An 18,421-nucleotide genomic window follows, 5' to 3' on the forward strand; every position below is an offset into this window, starting at 1 on the left:
ATGAGCGCTGAAACTGTTCTCGCCGAACCTGAGTCACCACGACCGGCGCGGATCGGTTTCTGCTACGAATGGAATACAAAAGTATCATTTTAAAGATTTTGGCATTCGATTTGTTTTTTTTTTCATTTAAAATTTGTACTTCTCTTCAATCTTCCATTTTTCGTTTCATTTTATTATATAGCTCCGAGACTAAAAGTTTTTTTTTTTTAATGATGGCCAGAATGAAAAGTGGAGGTGAAGGATCGCCACCAAAAATGGAAAAAATGTGAAAAAAATAATAAATAAAATTTTTTGACTAAGAACGGATGTATAAAACTAGAAATAACTCATGGAATGAGTGCCGACATTTTTTAAGTAATTCATAAAGATATTTATTCCTAGGTAATGAGATTATTTTAAATTTTTGGAATGAAATCTATTGGAGAACCCATAAAAAAGGGGCTGAGTCCAAAACTTTCCCATTAATTGTTCCATGAGATTTACAACTTCTGCTATCCACTAAAAATCCATGCCATTAAAATCACTATATTTTCATTTGCTGTTTTTGCACCGTCCACTAATAAAAAATGTAGATTTTATGAATGATAACAAAGCAAAAAAAACATGTGAAAAGATAAAGGTAAAAATTAAATAAAAAGAAATGAAAAATAAAAAATAAAAATAAATAATAAAATAATAAATAAGATATAAAATAATAAAATAAAATAAAATAAATAAAATAATAAATAAAAAGTAAAAATAAAGGGAGGAAGAACAAGAAGATAAAAAAAGATTTAAAAAATGCAAAAAATAAAGGTATATGGATCCAAAAAAGTTTCTAAACAAGTGAATAAAAATTTATTCGTTCTACTCAAAACATATTAAGCTGTTTTCTGCATGGTTCCTCTCAAATTCACACGTTTGTGCCAACATTCGCACAGCAGCTATTCGAGACATTTCCGCTGAAATCCAACCACCGGAAGTGCCTTCAGCTGTTTTCACGCGAATTTTCTGTCACTTAATCTCGATTCGCAACAAGTTTGTTTACTTGGAATTTTCTCACTTCCTTGTTTTTTTTTGTATGCTTCAGCTAACATTTGAAAAGTCTCATTGAAGGGGATTTCCCTTGACGCGAAATTCAGAATTTGACTTAGGCGCTGTTTGTTGAATGACACTTCGAAACCTTAGAAAAATGTCACCCTCAACGTCTAAGGCGTTTTTCTATAATCGATGCTAACTATCAAATGGTCCTCTGGGTTATGCCTTTAAAAAAGTTTCGTTCATCAATTTTAATTTTTTAATTTTGGAATTTTTGAAAAGTTGCCGATCAAGAAGATGAAGGTGATAAGATCTCTCCATGGAAAATGGTGTTAGGGGTGTAGATCAAGGGTATGAGTGTGATCACGCTCAATTCCCTCTAATCGTCCGGAAAAACGCCGTGAGAAACGTGACTTTCGTTCTCAAATCTCCCTACAAGGCACCTTACTACGCACTACCACTGTTAACGTGCTGCGTACGCGAGCAAGCGAAGAAAAATCAATGAGGTTCCCTCTGCGCGCCTATTCATGTAAGAAAAATAAACATTTCGTATGTAAGGTCCGTAGGTGTCTTGTCACTCACCGCAGGCAGTTGGATATCACAGGCAACATAGATATTGATTGGATTCGAAGCTAAGTACGATTTACATCATGCATAACTATAAAAAAACCGAAAGATTACCGATGTTTTATAGCCTCAGAGTACTACCACACGAATTTACATCATGGATATTATTTGACGTCCAGAAAATTTGGTCTCATCAATTTTTCCCCTGGAAATATTTTCTTCTGCGCAAGTACCTTAATTTCGACTTTTCATTGTGTGAATTCTAATCAAAATCCAGTATGCTTCTAATAAATTTCACTCACAAACTCATATGTAGGGCAACATCATAAATCCCACATCAAAATCGTTACATGTTTTCTACCTCATTACTTCTCGAGCACCACGTGTAAGTCGCCATTATTCGCCCTTTTACTGGATGTTCATTGATGTGGAAACTTGCTTTTCAAACAATTTCATGGGGCATTCACAGGGAGAAAGTGGCTAATCCCATAAGTAATATTGCTTTAGGAGAGCATTTTTATGGTCACAGAAAAGTGGATTTTGAAAGAGGAACACTGAAATTAGGGCGGGTGTGGCGCAGTCGGTTAGAGGTCCGTTGTAGCCAAACGGTCGAGGGTTCAAAGCCAATACGCGTACCAAAACCCCCAACGATTAAGAATTCCACTGGAAAAACGCGTTGGCACATTCCAAGTGGATCGATACGCCAGTGACTTTATCCTTTTTTTACAGTGAAGGTCTCTCAAGAAGATTGAAGAGAATTGTTGAAGTGCTGTATTTAGTTTGTCTATTTATTTCATTTATTATTTTTTATTTATTAATTTTATTTTATGTTACTATTATACTTTATTAGTTAAAAGATAACAAGATGTTTTCAGTTCATACTCAATTGACCCTTAACAGTCCTGAAAAATGGCGTGGGAAACTGCCCTTCTGCCTGAATTTTCCTACGAAATACCTCATAACGCCACCTTTGTGCACGTGCCAGTTCTCTCAGCAGGCTATCCATTGGTTTGACTTGAAAAGACTGTTGGTGATTCAGAATTGATCATCCTCCACTCAATTGTGGCGGTTGTACAGAACTGGTGTGTAATAGGTTGCCTCGTAGGGAAATTCGCACAGGAAGACCGTTTCCTACGCTGTTTTTTAGGAGGAGGGGGGAGTGGACGTGAATACGCTGATGCTTGTAATGTACACCCTTAGCCTTATTTTCCCCGGACATCATCAATTCGGTGTTATTCGGCTGTCATCACACCTAATTATCTACTAGAGCATTAATTCACTTAAAAATTATCTTCATTAAATTCGAATGTTCGTGGAGTCATCGAAAATGGAAAAATTTACGAGTAATTTGGTAATTTAAAAGTGTTTGGTAATTTAAATCAAAAATAATACGTTACCTTGAAAAATTGTAGAAAAAAATTTTGTGGTCGTTACAGAAAAATACTCCTACCTAACAACCTGGAAGACATGTATATCTTCATCCTAAACTGAAAAGGAAAGAAAGACTACACCACCACTAGCGCTGAACATCCCGAAGATGTAACTCCTTTTTTCCAGATTTCTATGCGACCTGTGTCAGACGATGAATCCGTGATTCTGATGATTTCTCCTAAATTTGCTACAGTACACGACCACGTTTCCTTTCAGTGGAGTCTTAAAATTCATGGAACAACTGGAAGGGTAAGATACTGATCGATTGATATCATCTTCTGCACATCTCTTCTTTTCATTCTAAATATAATAAATCATCTACAGTATAAAATTCAAACATCAGCATTAGTTCATAGTTTTTCGTGTCCAACATTAAAATCTTACGGTATTACCGTGAGTTATTCTGTTGTTGGTGTGTCTATAGTTGGGTCAAAACGACATGAAACACGGACCGTTGCGCAAGCGGCCGCGCTCGGAAGCGGTGCGTAGGAGACAGCGGTTGGAATCGAGGTGAGACCATGGTGAACAGCAGAGGTTTGTGGCAGTAGCGTGGATCCTTACACGATCCCAACCGCTACGCTCCACCGCTCCGCTTTGAGCGCAGCCGCTTGCGCAAATGTCCGTGTTTCATGTCGTTTTGACCCGATTATAGGTCTGAAAAAAGTCGCAGAAATTTTCGTCCGTTCGAATGCAAAATTTGTGCACAAACAACAACACAAATGTTCTCTATGCTTCAGTAAGTGAACACTTTTGGTAATTGCGTAGTTAGGAGAAAAAATATACAGCGCATTTGAGTGATTTTGAAATATACTGCGGTCTCAACAACTTTTTTTCCATATTTTCCCTTCACCGAACCTGATCAGAAAGGTTACTGAATGCATAAATATAACAATAAAGTTAATAAGATCGATATAATCAATGTGAAGACTATTTTCCCATCAATTTTTTAAACCCAAATCATTTGTGAGAATCTTAATGTGAGTCCTAAATTCATACTTATACAATCTAAGGACAACAAATCATTTCATCGATTATTTTCGTGTTTGCTCTTCGAAACGAAGAAAAATCAAGTAGTTATAGTAATAGTAGTATTAAATTAACAGAATTTTTGAAAAGTTAGTGTGTAGTTTTTTTCTGGAACTAGGGTAAGTCGAGAAAGAAATCTGAGAAACAATGACAATACTCAATCGATATTTCCGTGGAAATCGACCATCGATCCCATCATTACCACTTCCCAAAAAAACATCATATGGAAGATTTTCGAATAACAGTTTTAAAATCAACTATAACTATGTTTAATTGAAATCGCCAAAATGTATACATTTAAACCATTCCTACTTTTTGCATAAAAATGTGGATAATTATCTGGGCTGTTGTGGCTGTCAATGCGTTGTTGTAATCACTTTTTCCTCCTTTTAGTTGAACGGATCTGATGATGACTTGGAGGAAGAGGATGATTCTCCGTCAAATTACGTTGCTGTTGAGCTTTATTTTGTAGATGGTCCAATTAGTCAGGTGTGTCATTTAGATTCACCATACTTTTCCTATTTCTATTTTTTTAGTTCTAAAATTTATTTGGGTTTTTTTTTCACTCTAATGCAAACTGCTTTTTTGATCCTGGTTTGGTTAGCTGCGTTTATACTTTTCGTAACAATCAGACAAAGTGATTAAGACCGCTTTGGTAACGATCTCAGGTTCCTTATATCCAAGATTTCGTTTCTGTTTTTAATAGTTTTTTTAAACGATACTCTACAACTTTACTTTTCTCCCATGGATGGCATCCACGTTCATGTCGTTTTCGAATGCACCGTGGCTGCCGAACGCGTTCTACCTGGCGTACGCCACGCGTCTGCGGCATAGCCGGAGGCTGGCGCCGTGCCTCTTTGAAAAATCCGATGATTAAAGGATAAAGGATGAATTGTCTGGCGTTAATCAATCCGTTTGGGACCCGCGCCACCACGTTCACTTCAATTCAGAATCGTTATGAGATTTACGAACGTGTAACAATGGCCTATACAATGACTTGCGAGGACCAGCCAATGTGTCAAGTAAGTGTTTCTATCCTCCCAGACAAGTCTGGGCCAATATATCGACTCCGGAGTGACGGAAGGCTTGATTGGAACTATGGCGGATTGGAACCTCCGATCGATCGTGGTGCAGGCAGCTGAACCTTTAACCACTGCACTACACCCGCCAGTCAAATCCGATAATTATATTGTTTATATTGTATCTGTAATATCATCTTCTATTTATTGTATATTCTGTTCTCGTTGCGTTACCGTGCTCCTACCAGCAGTACTTGGGTAAAGCGTAAACCGTGTAGATCGCAATCCACACTGAGTGTGCCACGATCCTGGACCTGTCCCATTGATGTATCTTTTCACAAACTATGATGAGATTCATATTACTTCTAAACGATGACATTTGCAAAAAAATTCGCCCTATTGATCGAAACATAGGTGAAAAAAGAGACAATTCATTTCACTAGTATGAAACTTCCAAAAAATTTATATTCAGGTAGATCTTCGGGCGGTCGTTCGTGTGATGCAAAAAGATGCGACGAACGAGAAGCCAGAAATGGTTGAAGAACGTCGGTGCAGATGATTTTATATCTCTTTACAGTATCCAATAACGTTACGTCGTTCAGGCAGCACCATATCCATGCAACGAGGACGCGGTTGCGAAGTAACAGACAAGGATCGTACGACAGTTTCTGATTATATCAAGGTTTTAGGAGATATTTTAGTTTATTTTCATTTTAGTAGAAATAGTTGATTCTTAAAAGAGTCACAGTAGAAATAGCAAGTAAAACCAGGAAAAGATATTGGTGATTTTTAACGAGCCTGTTAAGGAAAATGTTGGTTGCGTTGTGAAAGTGTCACTGTTAGTCAAAATGGATGCTAAACTATTCGATCCGTACACATATCTGGACAAGGTCCACTTTAACTTTTCCTGATATCTAAAAGAATTGAATAATCGTTCTGTTTAAGGTCTCCCCAACTCCTCATAAATCCTTCCTTACTCTTAACTATAATGCACGAGTGAATAGCAAAATATGGAGAAGGAGATCGAGAAAGTACGACAAATCACTGCTGCTAGAAAGTAGACAAAGAGAAAACTATGAATATTTTGTTTCCAGAAAATCTATGCGAGATGAGAATGGAAAAGTCAGCAAAAAAGAAAAAATCGATGTTGAAAAGAAATTCGCAGAAGTAATGGAACAAGAGCGTGAAAAGGTTGGTTCGATGCTAATCATCGATCTTCTTCTACTTCGAAATCTTATCCTCAATTATGGATGCTTGCCATGGAACCTACTGGACGTCTACGAGTTTCTGAATCGTCGTCAAGGCGAGGATCCACACAAACTGTGTTAAGTAATCACCATATGCCAGATCACGAGCATCTTTTCAAAAAGGTACGATTATTCCTACCATTTAACTTGAATAGATGAAAAAATACATTTGATTACTCTCTAATATTATAACGGAATCAATAACAAACGTAAACAAAAAAAAATTGTGGTGCAATCACGTGGACGATGGAAATGGCGGGGTGAGAACTTTCCTCAGCGCTGCACCTCGAGCTATAGTAGGGACAAAACGACATGAACCCCGTTGCAGTAGCGCTGCGCTCGAATCACTGCGGCGGAGCGTAGCGGTTGGGGTCGAGCTGGGACCCTCATGGACACCATTCTTCGTTGTAGTTCACGATGTCCCCATCTCCAATCGCTACCACCGCCCTGCCGCTTTGAGCACAGAGGCTCATACGACCGCACCGTACCTCATGTCGTTTTGACCCTGCTATACATTAATTATATTTCTTATATTTCCAGCTAGTGTTTGTTTGAAATTGTTGGCATAAGATGTTTGAATTTGTTGACATTTTTTAAACCCAGTGTTTACAATATTTAAGGGAAAAACTCTCTGATCCTATCACTGAAAAGTTTTTACCGTCCTACCGACGTTTATTGACATCCTATCGATCTGACCTCTTAAAGATCAACATAGTATTTCAGCACAGTGTATCTGCTCTCGATATTCATTTTCGTTTTTCGCGTTCCCGTTGTTTCTCATTCTTATTATTCGTTATTTTTTCTCTCGTTATTTCCGTAACAAACGTGAGGGCATGTGTTTACAGTTGTTGATCAGCTGCTGCGATTCTTGTGAACGGCGGCGTGGTTCATTCTTTTACGACAGTCGGACTGAGGACGAATCGGATGATGGTGCCGAGGTAGCAATAAGGAGTTCTTTTTTATTAAAAAAATATGTTATGCTAGTCGTAGTAATGAAAATCTTCCACAAATATTCGTACCCCGAGGTCAGATTAGTGATTGTGAGCGTAGACACCGGCGTAACCAATCCAGCTATGCATATCAAGTACAAGAAATCATAAAAAATGAAGCAGCAAACATTTTTTCGCGCCGAAACCTCAAGAACTATTCATTTTCGCCCTTAAAACCTACATATCAGACAGATATAGAAACATCTGAGCAAAGTTTTGAGGAGAAACCATATAAGGAGTCCTCGAACTCTGTACTTAGGGTTCGACTTCCAGCGTTTTGAAGTTGTGGCGCCATCTCCCATGAAGTTATTATGAAATAAAAGCCAGTTGTCAGCTTTCATTAATTTTTTCACTACATTGTTGTTGTGTATTTGTTCTCTATGAATTCTTTAATTTTTCCCCGATTATTTCATGAATCGGAGTCCAGCGATGACGAAGAGAAGTGCTTCGAGTGTCGTGATAGCGACAAGATGCATATACATGACGTGGGTTGCCTCCTACTCGTAAAATAATATTTCTTATCCATAATTACTGGATACAATGATTTTTCACCTGGAATCACTACCCTTTCGTAGATTCTATGATATTGTTTTACAGCTCCTCGCCAACATGTACTTCAACAAGATTGTTTTACCTGGTATGGAGTACGTGGAGGATTTTGTTGACTTCCTCATCGATGCCGAACTTAACGATCTGCCCGTACTGAAACGGGCATGCGAACGCTACCTCTGTGGAGAGCTAAACACTGTTAGATGTTTCTAAAGCCTCGTGTTCTTTTCTTTTTCAAAACTCTTCATTATCAGTAGTTTCCTTTTCAGAAGAAAGATTTACTCACATCCCTTCTGCTCGATTTGCTCTTCATGTCGATCGTTTTTAAAATGCCGGTCATGAAAAGTATGACTTTATCAGAGTTGTCGAACAGAACTGAGGAATTGTCGCAGCCAGATAAACTGTTGGAAGATGACGAGTACAAGTGAGATTTGCTTAAATTATCTACTAAAAATTAATTTCAAAATAATGGAAAGAAACACGAAACCGAAAGAAAATTATGATGTTGCAAGCTCTCAACACACAGTCCATTACTCTTTCTAGAATTGTACCTAAAGAATGAATGGTGAAGTAGATTTGCTCAGGAAACTCGAGCAATAAGTACCAAAGAATGATAAATTAGAAGACGCATACTTTGCCTATTTATAACTCCCTTTCCGTAACTTTTTTAAATGCCTTTCCATAACCAACCGATCTGTTTGCTGCTTAAAGCAGAGATTTTTTGCATTGACTCAATTACAGGTCTTATAATTACTGACTTGTTGAGGAAACTACATTCAATTTGTTTCTAATTTCTACTCTTAATTGGAATTCGAGAACAATGAGACAGAAATGCATCATGATCTTTTGTGGAAAAACTAGAATGATTTTGAGATTAGAAGACGAGTTCTTATCCTGATGCCTTACCTTCGTCTCTACGAACATTTCTGGAATATCCGGACCTCTTATTGCCTTCCTGAACTTTCACCGACTGAATCCCGTCCTTTTCAGAGTTTTGGACAAACGAATTCGATCGTTATCGGATCGCAACCTGGTGGAACTTATTGAGCAGTGCGTAGCTTTCAGTGAGCAACGGAACAGAGTGCAAGTAATCGCACTCAGCACGTAGATAAACAACTTCAACGATTTCTTCATTCACGAGTAATCATAGTCGGGGAGACATATTAACAATCAATTGTTTATGTGTCCCCATTTCAACGAGTGCATTCATTTCCTGTATATTCGGAATTGCTGCTTAAATCCAACAATAATTTGCTACCATCCAATGACTAGTCACTTCATACATTCACTTGATGACTTCGTTTGTTTGCCACTTCATATGTTTTTCTCAGATTCAAACAGATATATGTACTCTGTTGCATACTCTATTTCAGAACGAATAAATATTTACCTGTATCAAATCACCAAACGGTATAAGAGGTCATGTATGTACAATAAAAGATTCAAGAACATAGGAAATTCGATGCAAAAGCAGTCATTAATCGCACTGCTTTGACGAAATGTGCGGAAAATTGGAAACGTATTGGGAAGGTACGGTCACCGACAAACGCTAATATCATATCGACAAATGCTTGTGGGTCGCGCTCAACCGTACGAGTTCGTATCAGCCGAACAACTATAGGTGGGCACATCAATCTGGCTTCCACTAAAGTCCGTACATGATCCAGAGTGGCATCAGTACCGGATAGGTCCAACGTTTGCACGCATCCCATACTCATCCACTCAACCAGAGAGCCATATTCCGTCAAATGACAACCGACCATAGACACTTTACGAAGGTTTGGCAGCCAAGTAGGCTAAATATGATATATGTAGTGCTGTGCAATAAATCTAACAAAGGAGCACTGCCTCAGTGGTGTACAGTTATTTTTTTAGCTGGTGGAGCGAATAGATTCATAGTAACTTACCTCGAAAGAGAGTCCTCGCAAGTCACAGCCGTCTAATAATAACTCAGTTAGGTTTTCGCACGCGGACAGAATATTCTCTACATGGTTTCCTTTGAGCCAACCATTAAAGGATGCATCCAACATTCGAAGACCATGTAATCCTGTCAAAAATTCAAATCAATAAGAGGTGAGATTTTCGTGAAACTTCGTAGATAGTAAAGTAAACTCACTTGAAATACTTTCTGCGAGTTCATCCTGTCCTGTTTCTAATTCTAAATCACAAATACGCAACTCTGAAATTTGACTGCATCTTGCCAGGAACGCTGACAATATGAAACCGGAGGTCAACTCATTGTGTGAGAGGTCAAGTGAAGAAAGACAGAGGAGTGAAGACATCTGAAACATTTGAATAAGTGGCCCTAAGAATTAAAAAAAAAAACTAGCGATTTCTCTTACGAACCTTACACAACGTAGATAATTGCTCATCAATCAGTCCTGTATACCTGCAGCTCAATTTTGTTAAATGAGACAAAATGACCATAAGCGATGACAACACTCCATCACTGATATCTTAAGAGAGTCGAAACAACAAGTGGAGCAAGATTTCAAGGAAAAAAAGAACGCAGGTATCAAGAACAGACCACATCCATCCAAACATAGTCTAGCAATTTCGCGTTTGGTGTCAGCGGCTACTTTTAGAACCAGCTCCGCTAAACTGCGATCCGGTGCAGATGAGGAGAGGTCAAGTTCACTCGTAGCGTCGAAATTAGTCAAACATTCGACCACATCTTCTCGAGCTACGCCTGTAAACAGGATTCGTACTCGCGTTACAGAATCAGTCTTTTTTCACCTCTCAAACACAAAAGAGGTACATTTTACATATAAAAAAAAACTTTGTTTCATGATTTTAATGAAATGTAGCAGTTATCCAACCTCCTCTACTCTTGTACAGAGTCTCAGCAGTTGGTTTATGCAGGCGACAAACAATAACTAAGGGTTCTCCAAGAGAAATGAGAGGGATTTCAGCATCTGCCTCCCTTCCATCAGCTAGGCGTAAGTCGAACCGTTCTGTTTGACGCGGAACGGGAAGTTCGGAGCGAAACCGTTCCTGTGCATCTGCCATTGTTGATGTTCTAAAACACGAAGAAAATATAAACAGAGACTTCTCGTCGGAATGGCTAATGTTGTACTTTAGTCTAGTATCTTAAACGGCTTGGAGTAAAGTGTAGTTGGGGTACTCAATAGCGCTCTTATTTCTGGAAGTGAATAATTACGTTAAACGGCCCCCTAAAGCCTAAGCATTAGGCTTAGAGCATCTATGAGATGTAGACTAAAGCTACTAAGAGAAAAAAGGAAAACAGAGCCTTTAAAAATAAGAGCGCGGTTGAGTGTCTCCCTCTAACCAACTACATTTTCCCCAAATTTGTACAACAAGTCATCTTTGAAAAAAAAAGTAGTAAAACACAGAAAAGAATAAAAAAGAACCTTTGAAATGCCACCACTTTGTCAGGTCTGAGCATATTACCACTGTCATCTTCAAATTTCAGAGTAGCTATAATTAGACCCTGAGTGGTGGAAGAGCTGCTGTTGAGACGAGGAACATTTGAGTCCGGAGATAAGGAAACTGGACTTGCTTCTCGACTACGAATTGGCTCTCGTTGAGATCTGGGATTCACAAGATATTTTTTGAATTATTTACTTACTATCTTACTTCAATACCTTAATAACTTATCTAATAATTACTTACTATTTTGCTCAGCATTTGGAATCAACTAAGGAGAATAAGTGTTTAGCTCATTCTTGAAGAGAAAAAAATTCGTGAAGAACCAAGAAAAATCAAAAAGGGTATGAAATATAGGGAAACATCTGACCTGATTTGTGATCTTCTGTTCACCATGTCTGGAGAAGGAGACCTTTCAACTGTGCAAAAAGTAGTTTGTGTCGAGGTCAAGGCTTCGTTACTAAAAAGATTGTTCATGACAGATCTCTACGTTGTACTCCACCTAATTACAACAATAAAAGTTCAAATAAACATACCTCTTCAATTTTGATCGTTTCTTAACATTATCCACTCTTTCTTTTGGGGAGTCCCGGTTTTTCCTCTTTCTTCGTTCTTTTTCATCGTCAACTATGAAATCGTCATCAATGGGCAATGGAGCGAAGCGAGTCTATAAATCTTTACAAATGAAGTAGCATGATTACTTTTTCTCCTGTGAAGAAATGCACAAGAAAAAAAAACTAATACAAGAGAACTCACAATACTTGACCTAGACTTGATCGGCGAGTTGATGGTCGCAGAAATAGGTGAGGTACAGCGCGAACTACGCCGGGACGAATCTCCCCGCTGTGTTCTGCTTTTAACTGGGCTCCGTTCAAAGTCACTTGGAAGTACTATGTCGTCCTCAAGCGGTGGACTATTCCGCATCAATACATCATCCTCATAAAACAGTGCCGCCTCGTTTTGTAGCGGAGCAACCTTACTTGTCTTCGATGATTGAGCTCCAAGTCTTCCTATCACACGCTAAACAACGAAGCAAGTATAAGTGGAAAAAAATAGTGCAGAGTTTCTGTTTTGAAAAATCTCTATACAGGTGTCAATACTAATAGAAGACGAGATTTTTTGGGATTATAATATTCAAACTAGAGCACTTAAAATCCTTGTTCCAAGTAAAAAAAAAAAGTACCAAGTAAATACATTCATTCACATCATTTGAGGTTATTTCACCATTCACAGGTAATTACGGCCGCTAATCTTTTAGCAGCTTATCAATTTCATAATAATTACAGTTCGTACTAGACAAATAAATTAATGTATAACAAATTATTTAGAATGTTTCATTGCAAGACAAATTATTGAACTAATCTAGCTCTTACGTATCAACCATAGGCGCAGAAGTGTCTTTCTAGAAGTTGCAAAAAAACTATTAAACTATGAGAAAACCACTGGAACTAAAAATGTTGAACTTCGACAATAAATTGGGTTCGTATGTAGGTTGTATGTTTCATAAATAAAACACAAAATTTCCTACAGATCCATAAATTAGATAGATCAATTTATGCTACGACGCCACAAAAAATACTATCTTCAACAAAAAATAGGAACAGTCCCCAAAAATGCAAATCTCCCTATAAATCGGAAAGATTGATAAAGCAAACTTGGTTAACGACTTCGGTTAGATGTTCACATTATTTTATGGGACAGAAATAGGACAAAAAAGTGGATGATCATGAACAAATACTGTTAAATGAGCTGGTAAATAAGGGAACAAATTGGAGCAGGTGCGAGCGTGAATTTAAAAAAATATGGTGGGCAATAGGTTAAACATTACCTTGTATGAGCTCAGATCCACGTTATCCTCCTCGACCGATGGAACTGGACGAGATATCTTCAATGGAGGCTTCATCCCTGCCGATTTTCGTCGCTGAGGTGCACAACCTCGAACCGGAAACGACTCTGAAGCGGATACAAAAAGAAATGACGTCTTGAAAAATCACTTTATGCATGAATTAAGTAAGCATATCGAACCATAGAACTTACGCTTTCGCTGCATGTCCTCCATAAATTCCGCAAGTGCTGTCAGTTCTTTAACATATTTTTCATCGTCCTCTTCATCACAAGAAACTATGAGGTTTCTAAAAACTAGTACTAAATAGCATCAATGCCAGTGAATAGCGTGGATACGTGTGCAATTTATGGATTAAGCTGAAGATTAGTTACCTGAGAAAATCAACCGCTGTCCAACCATCGGCGTTTCTTTTTGTCACAGATGCACCACATTTCAGTAGGTCTCGAGCAATCTCCACTAACCCCTTGTCGCATGCTTCCATAAGCGGCGTAATGCCACCTCCAGTCTGGAATAGTCATTCTACAGTACCGAAGACTGATGTCAAAATCAGGGAAAACATCAACACCCAAGAAAAACAAAGGCAAAAACTAGAAAACCACAGAAAATTCTAAATTGACTGGAAATACCGAGTTCTCCTCGTCGTTAAGTACTTCAGTGCTAACTGGATCGACTTTAGCACCAGCTTTTAACAAAGCACGGACGTTATCCCGCATTCCAGCAGAAACTGCTTCGCTAATTGGAGTCCATCCACCGTAGTCACGTCGATTTACATCATAACCCTGCAACAAGATACATTACTAAATATAAAATTCAATCACCTTTCAAAAACAGAGGAAGAGGAAGTTTGTTGGAGAAAAGCTTAAAGGGCTTAGCACGCCTCATTTATAAGCTGTGCTGCGGTTTCTTGTAGCAAAATTGGTACAATTAGTTGGACAATCAGTTTTCATAAGTACGGGTTTAAATAGATGGCGCATAAAAAACCGTAATACAGAGTGGAGCTGTTTCAGGAATCCCACAGTTACTCTAAGGTCAAATTAGTGAGGAAGTATGGAAGACAGATTAATTCCAGATTGGTCGCGGCTATTTCTTTAGGATAACATACAAATAAAAACCAAATTGTAATTGTTCGGACAATTTTTGAGAATAGAAACCTGTAGCAACTACTGAAGTAAAAAAATAATTTCATCAAAATAGGAGGAAGTTGCAATTACTCTACAAAACTAGTACTAACAATAGAAGTTTCCGAAGACTCACAGCAGCTATCAATTTTTCAACCATAGCTGTGTCTCTACTTCGGGCAGCAATATGGAGCCGTGTCTCTCCGTGAGCATTCTTCTCTTTATCTCTGTCATTCTCAATTTCAAGATCACTGTTCCGTAGACGTGCAAGCTCTAAAAAAAAGAACAAAGCGACATAGCAATGTAATGGCAGCGCATATCTCCTCCGTACCCATGCATTCCCTCAGGATCGCTTTATCGGGTCTCGAATCCAAGTCGTCACTTGTTTCTTCATTCTCCTCATCCTCTTCCTCACTTACATTAGCGTCCGACTCACTATCGAGCTCTTTTGCTCTTCCCAGATAAACCAATGCCTCTTCACGGTCACCTTGTGAAGTGAAGAACTGTCCCATCGCACGATAAATAGACGCCTTAATAAAATTAATGTTTAATTTCTTCTTGTACCGCTATAAGCACTTACTGAATGGGATCCATTCTCAGTAAATAGTGCACTGCCGAACCTAATACCTTCAATGAGCGGTGTTCATCCGGGATCTGTGAGTTCAACTCATCGAAATCCTTCAGGAGAGACATTTTCTTTGCATATTTACGGCGACATTTGGCTTCAAAAATGAGCACTTGTGTTTGGCAAAGCTGGAAAACATTTTCTAGTATTTTCAATTATAAATTAAAAATTAAGCTCACCTTTGTATTGGATCTACCAATTTTCTTTTCAAGCTCGAGAACCTTTTCAAACCACTCCAACGCATCATCATATGCTAACAAATCCATTAACGTCTGCGCAACAGAAATTGAAGCAGTACATTTCTCCTTATCGGAAACGCTATTTCTTCAAAAAGGAAATTTTGAGAATAAAAATGAACAGCTCATACTACTCATACAGAAATGAGCTCATACTATGACAACAGCAACAAAAAGCTAAACCAAGAGTAGGAAAGCAACTAACAAGGTGGACTTCAAAGTAAAAATTTTTAGAAACTTAAGCCACTTACTGAAACATCAACTTGTAGTACCTTAGAGCGTGCTCGAGTATTTCCTTCCTGTCGCCACTGAAATTCAACAACAGAATTTTTAAACAGAATTACATCATCACTAATTTTTCTTCATGCCGCTACTTTAAGGGCGTTTGACTCGATGGTCACGAAAATCAAACCTTTACAACGTGGTTCCGTCACGGAGAAGCGAATGTTTTGTATAACAGAACACCTGAGTGTATCAACCAGTGCACAGGAGTTTGGTTTTGCTTACAAACTCGGAATCTCTTTCGATAGTTTGGTTGTGGATGGTGGTGCCATTCGGTGATGGGACAGGAAATGTTTGAAATCTTCAGTTCTTTTGCGAGCACAAACAGGAGCACGTTAAGTAAAATGGGAAATTTTACGAAATGTTAAGCACAATACGGTTGGCCAAGGTAGTCGCACCGATACATAAAGTTAAAAAAAAGAGAAAAAGCTCACCCATAAGAACAGAAGGAATCCGCAATAAGTTCGTACAACTTTCTTCGTTCACTACGAGAGCAATCTGACTTTTTCGCTTGATCCAATCGATGGAAGTATTTATACACTGAAAACAGCGAATGCGAACAAGTCAGGTAGATCCACAGCGGCTCATATGATTTCACTTACAAAAAACCACTCGTGCCTCTAGAAGTTCTACATCATCGCACATTAGAGAGGATTTGTGATGTAGAAGACACTCAAACAAAGCATTCTGCGCACCCAAAAAGTCGCCCGTGTATATTAAAACCTGAGAATTTAAGTGCTCGTTTGGTAAGAGAGTTAACATGAACTTCAGGCGAACATACCTGTGCCAATTCCATCATTGCGTATCCTTTCTTCTTCAAAGGTGCAAAATTAACAAGCCTTTGAGCGTTCTTCACCGACGATTCCCAGGAAAAATCAATCCTAGCGAGAAGAAGTTGATATTCGAGCTCAGTGTCATGGCTCCTTCTAAAATGAAATCACTTTTCTACAGCATCTTACCTTAAACATGAACGAATACGATGAAATTAGAGTGTGTTGAGGAGTCTCAAGTAAAAAAGTGCCTGGAATATAAATTTTCATTCTCAGTGCTTAATTTTTAGTTGCCCAACCAAGAAATAGAGCGAAAAAAGAGAAAGATAGTAAGAGAGTAAGGGAGCATGAGAAATAAAAATGTTTTCCCGCTAGCTTATCAGCTTTATATGATCCATTTTTCAATATATCTCAGAACACTATTCATATTTATCATCCTCACTTTAGCATTTGTCACTGGAGTCTTTTGCAAAGCTTTTCAAAGTACTACTATCATCCTCTAGTATACAGTCAGGTGAAAACGACCTGAGTGCAGTTGCGTAAGCGGTTGCGCTCTAAATGGCGCAGTGAGACCTCGTTCTTTTTCGGAGTTTGATTGGAGCTATCGGGGGTTGAACAGCGAACAAAACCGCTTTTTTTTTTTTTTTTTTTTTAATCCGGGGAGAGAGTTAAAACGATTGATCACTTTATGTATATTTCTTATTATCTTCCACAACAGGTGAGATAATGGGATTGAGAAGATTGTCAAAATATGAAAAAAGGTGTGTGATTTCACAAAATTCGCTTAAATAGTAAGTGAACTTATAAAAAATTTATTTGACAGAGCAATAGAAGTGCGGCAGGAGCAACAGAGATATGTCTGCGGTTCCTGGAGCACTTTCAAATACCATCGACTATGAGTACCCAAAAATAAAGCAAGGTAAAGTATCGATAGGGGACAACCGCTTAGCACTTCTATAGTAAAACAAAACAACGGCGTTCGATGTTTTAGGACAGCCCTACAAATTAGCCGTGAGCATAAAGTGGACATACTTTGCAAACGAATATGCTGCATTCCAGTACTTCTCCGCTTCGATACGACGTTGAAGATTTGCGCATATTCCAGAAGCCAGCCTGTCCTTAAGTAGTTCGTTCCAATTTTACAATTTCTATCCAAGCAAACTTAGGATTAACGAACCAAACCAGCTTTTCTCCTGCTAGAATCTCCAGCAATTCTCACTGCTTTTCTATCTGCATCAATCCTATGCCCAAACTTCTTGATATAATCTATGCTTTTGATGCACCACGACAATGCCTAAAAGAGTAATGCGCATAACTTTGAAATAACGTCGAAAAATACGCATACTTCACCTCTTCCAGATCTTTTGGGTCATGAGACTGTAGCATGTTCAATTTTTCGTATATCCAACCAGAGACATGCAAGGATAATTGGATTTGTGAATAGCTCCCGCTCATCTGAGCTGTTTGTCGGAAAAGATTAGCATGTTCCAGAGCTTCTTTACGTTCTCCTGCAAAAAAAAGAAACATGTCTCAAGAGTTATAAAACAATTCATATAAATATTCCGAACAAGTGACTTCATTACCTTCTTCAGCACATATCTCTGCCAAGGCCCGATGTGCAAAGGACAGATCCAGATGATTTGCAACAGATATGGCTAGTTGCACAGCTAGAGCAGTTAGAATTTTGAGAAAAAGCTAGTCGCTGAAAAGGAAGGAACAGCCCAATATTCAGTCAACAATACCTCGCTTGTAGGAATTTTTTGCCAATTCGAGCTCGCCGTTTGACCTGTATAAAGCTCCTAACTCACTGACAAGATCTAGCTGTTCATTTACATCTTTTGTTCTTGATATTTTCCTTCGCAGCTCTGAATGAAATTAATATGAGTAAAAGGGATCCAAAATAACCAAATGTATTGAATAAAGAAGACAAATAACAGAAAAATACTTATAAAGAGCTCTTACCTTCTTCAACCCTTTTCTTCTTCATATATTAGGTCTCTGCAACTTCAGAAACCAGTATGTGAACGCAAAACTCCTAGAATAAGCAAATTTTTAAAGTTCCCTCTGGGTCTCTGGTGGAGAAGAGGCCACTCGTCCAGCTGAGGAAGACGTGAAGAGAAGCCACGCCCTCGTTGCTCCATGTGCTTTCAATTTTTGAATTCTCTATTCATATGGTTTTTCGTGGGTTTATTTTACGGCTACATTCCTCTTCTCAACCTTATTCTTTTGTTATTCGGACTATCACGGATTCTTACTTATTCTATTTTAGATTTTCTTTTGTTGATCTTTGCTTCATCAACTATTTTTCTAGT

General features: G+C 38.3%; 2 protein-coding genes across 4 annotated transcripts; one reads left to right on the forward strand and one right to left on the reverse strand.

Annotated features, from left to right (window-relative positions):
- RB195_007880 (uncharacterized protein) lies at positions 1–8,953 on the forward strand (the record flags this gene model as incomplete). Of its 3 annotated transcripts, XM_064181753.1 has the most annotated exons (10): positions 3,148–3,264; positions 4,435–4,530; positions 5,533–5,605; positions 5,663–5,742; positions 5,867–5,950; positions 6,006–6,091; positions 6,155–6,251; positions 7,894–8,043; positions 8,115–8,269; positions 8,836–8,953. In XM_064181753.1, 10 exons carry the CDS (start codon positions 3,148–3,150, stop codon positions 8,951–8,953), a joined length of 1,056 nt encoding a protein of 351 aa, XP_064038520.1. The 3 variants fall into 3 exon arrangements, with proteins under 3 accessions (XP_064038519.1, XP_064038520.1, XP_064038521.1); XM_064181754.1 differs by lacking the exons at positions 7,894–8,043; positions 8,115–8,269; positions 8,836–8,953 and adding an exon at positions 1–81 and having other exon boundaries at positions 3,142–3,264; positions 6,155–6,389; XM_064181755.1 differs by lacking the exons at positions 3,148–3,264; positions 4,435–4,530; positions 5,533–5,605; ... (2 more) ...; positions 6,006–6,091; positions 6,155–6,251 and adding exons at positions 6,401–6,430; positions 7,153–7,245; positions 7,719–7,781.
- Positions 8,954–9,287: 334 nt separating this feature from the next.
- On the reverse strand, positions 9,288–18,096 carry RB195_007881 (uncharacterized protein; the record flags this gene model as incomplete). The annotated part of the gene is made up of 28 exons (XM_064181757.1): positions 9,288–9,641; positions 9,753–9,892; positions 9,962–10,127; positions 10,192–10,301; positions 10,373–10,534; positions 10,665–10,864; positions 11,217–11,396; positions 11,603–11,692; positions 11,769–11,899; positions 11,989–12,252; positions 13,061–13,185; positions 13,270–13,364; positions 13,450–13,583; positions 13,705–13,857; positions 14,333–14,469; positions 14,528–14,726; positions 14,824–14,949; positions 15,001–15,145; positions 15,309–15,365; positions 15,774–15,879; positions 15,942–16,062; positions 16,121–16,265; positions 17,142–17,227; positions 17,287–17,403; positions 17,460–17,617; positions 17,693–17,776; positions 17,852–17,974; positions 18,072–18,096. The coding sequence occupies 28 exons, from the start codon at positions 18,094–18,096 to the stop codon at positions 9,288–9,290; spliced, it is 3,933 nt and encodes a 1,310-aa protein (XP_064038522.1).
- Positions 18,097–18,421: the final 325 nt, after the last annotated feature.

The sequence above is a fragment of the Necator americanus genome, chromosome I (genome assembly GCF_031761385.1).
Source record: "Necator americanus strain Aroian chromosome I, whole genome shotgun sequence".
In the NCBI taxonomy this organism is placed as follows: domain Eukaryota; kingdom Metazoa; phylum Nematoda; class Chromadorea; order Rhabditida; family Ancylostomatidae; genus Necator; species Necator americanus.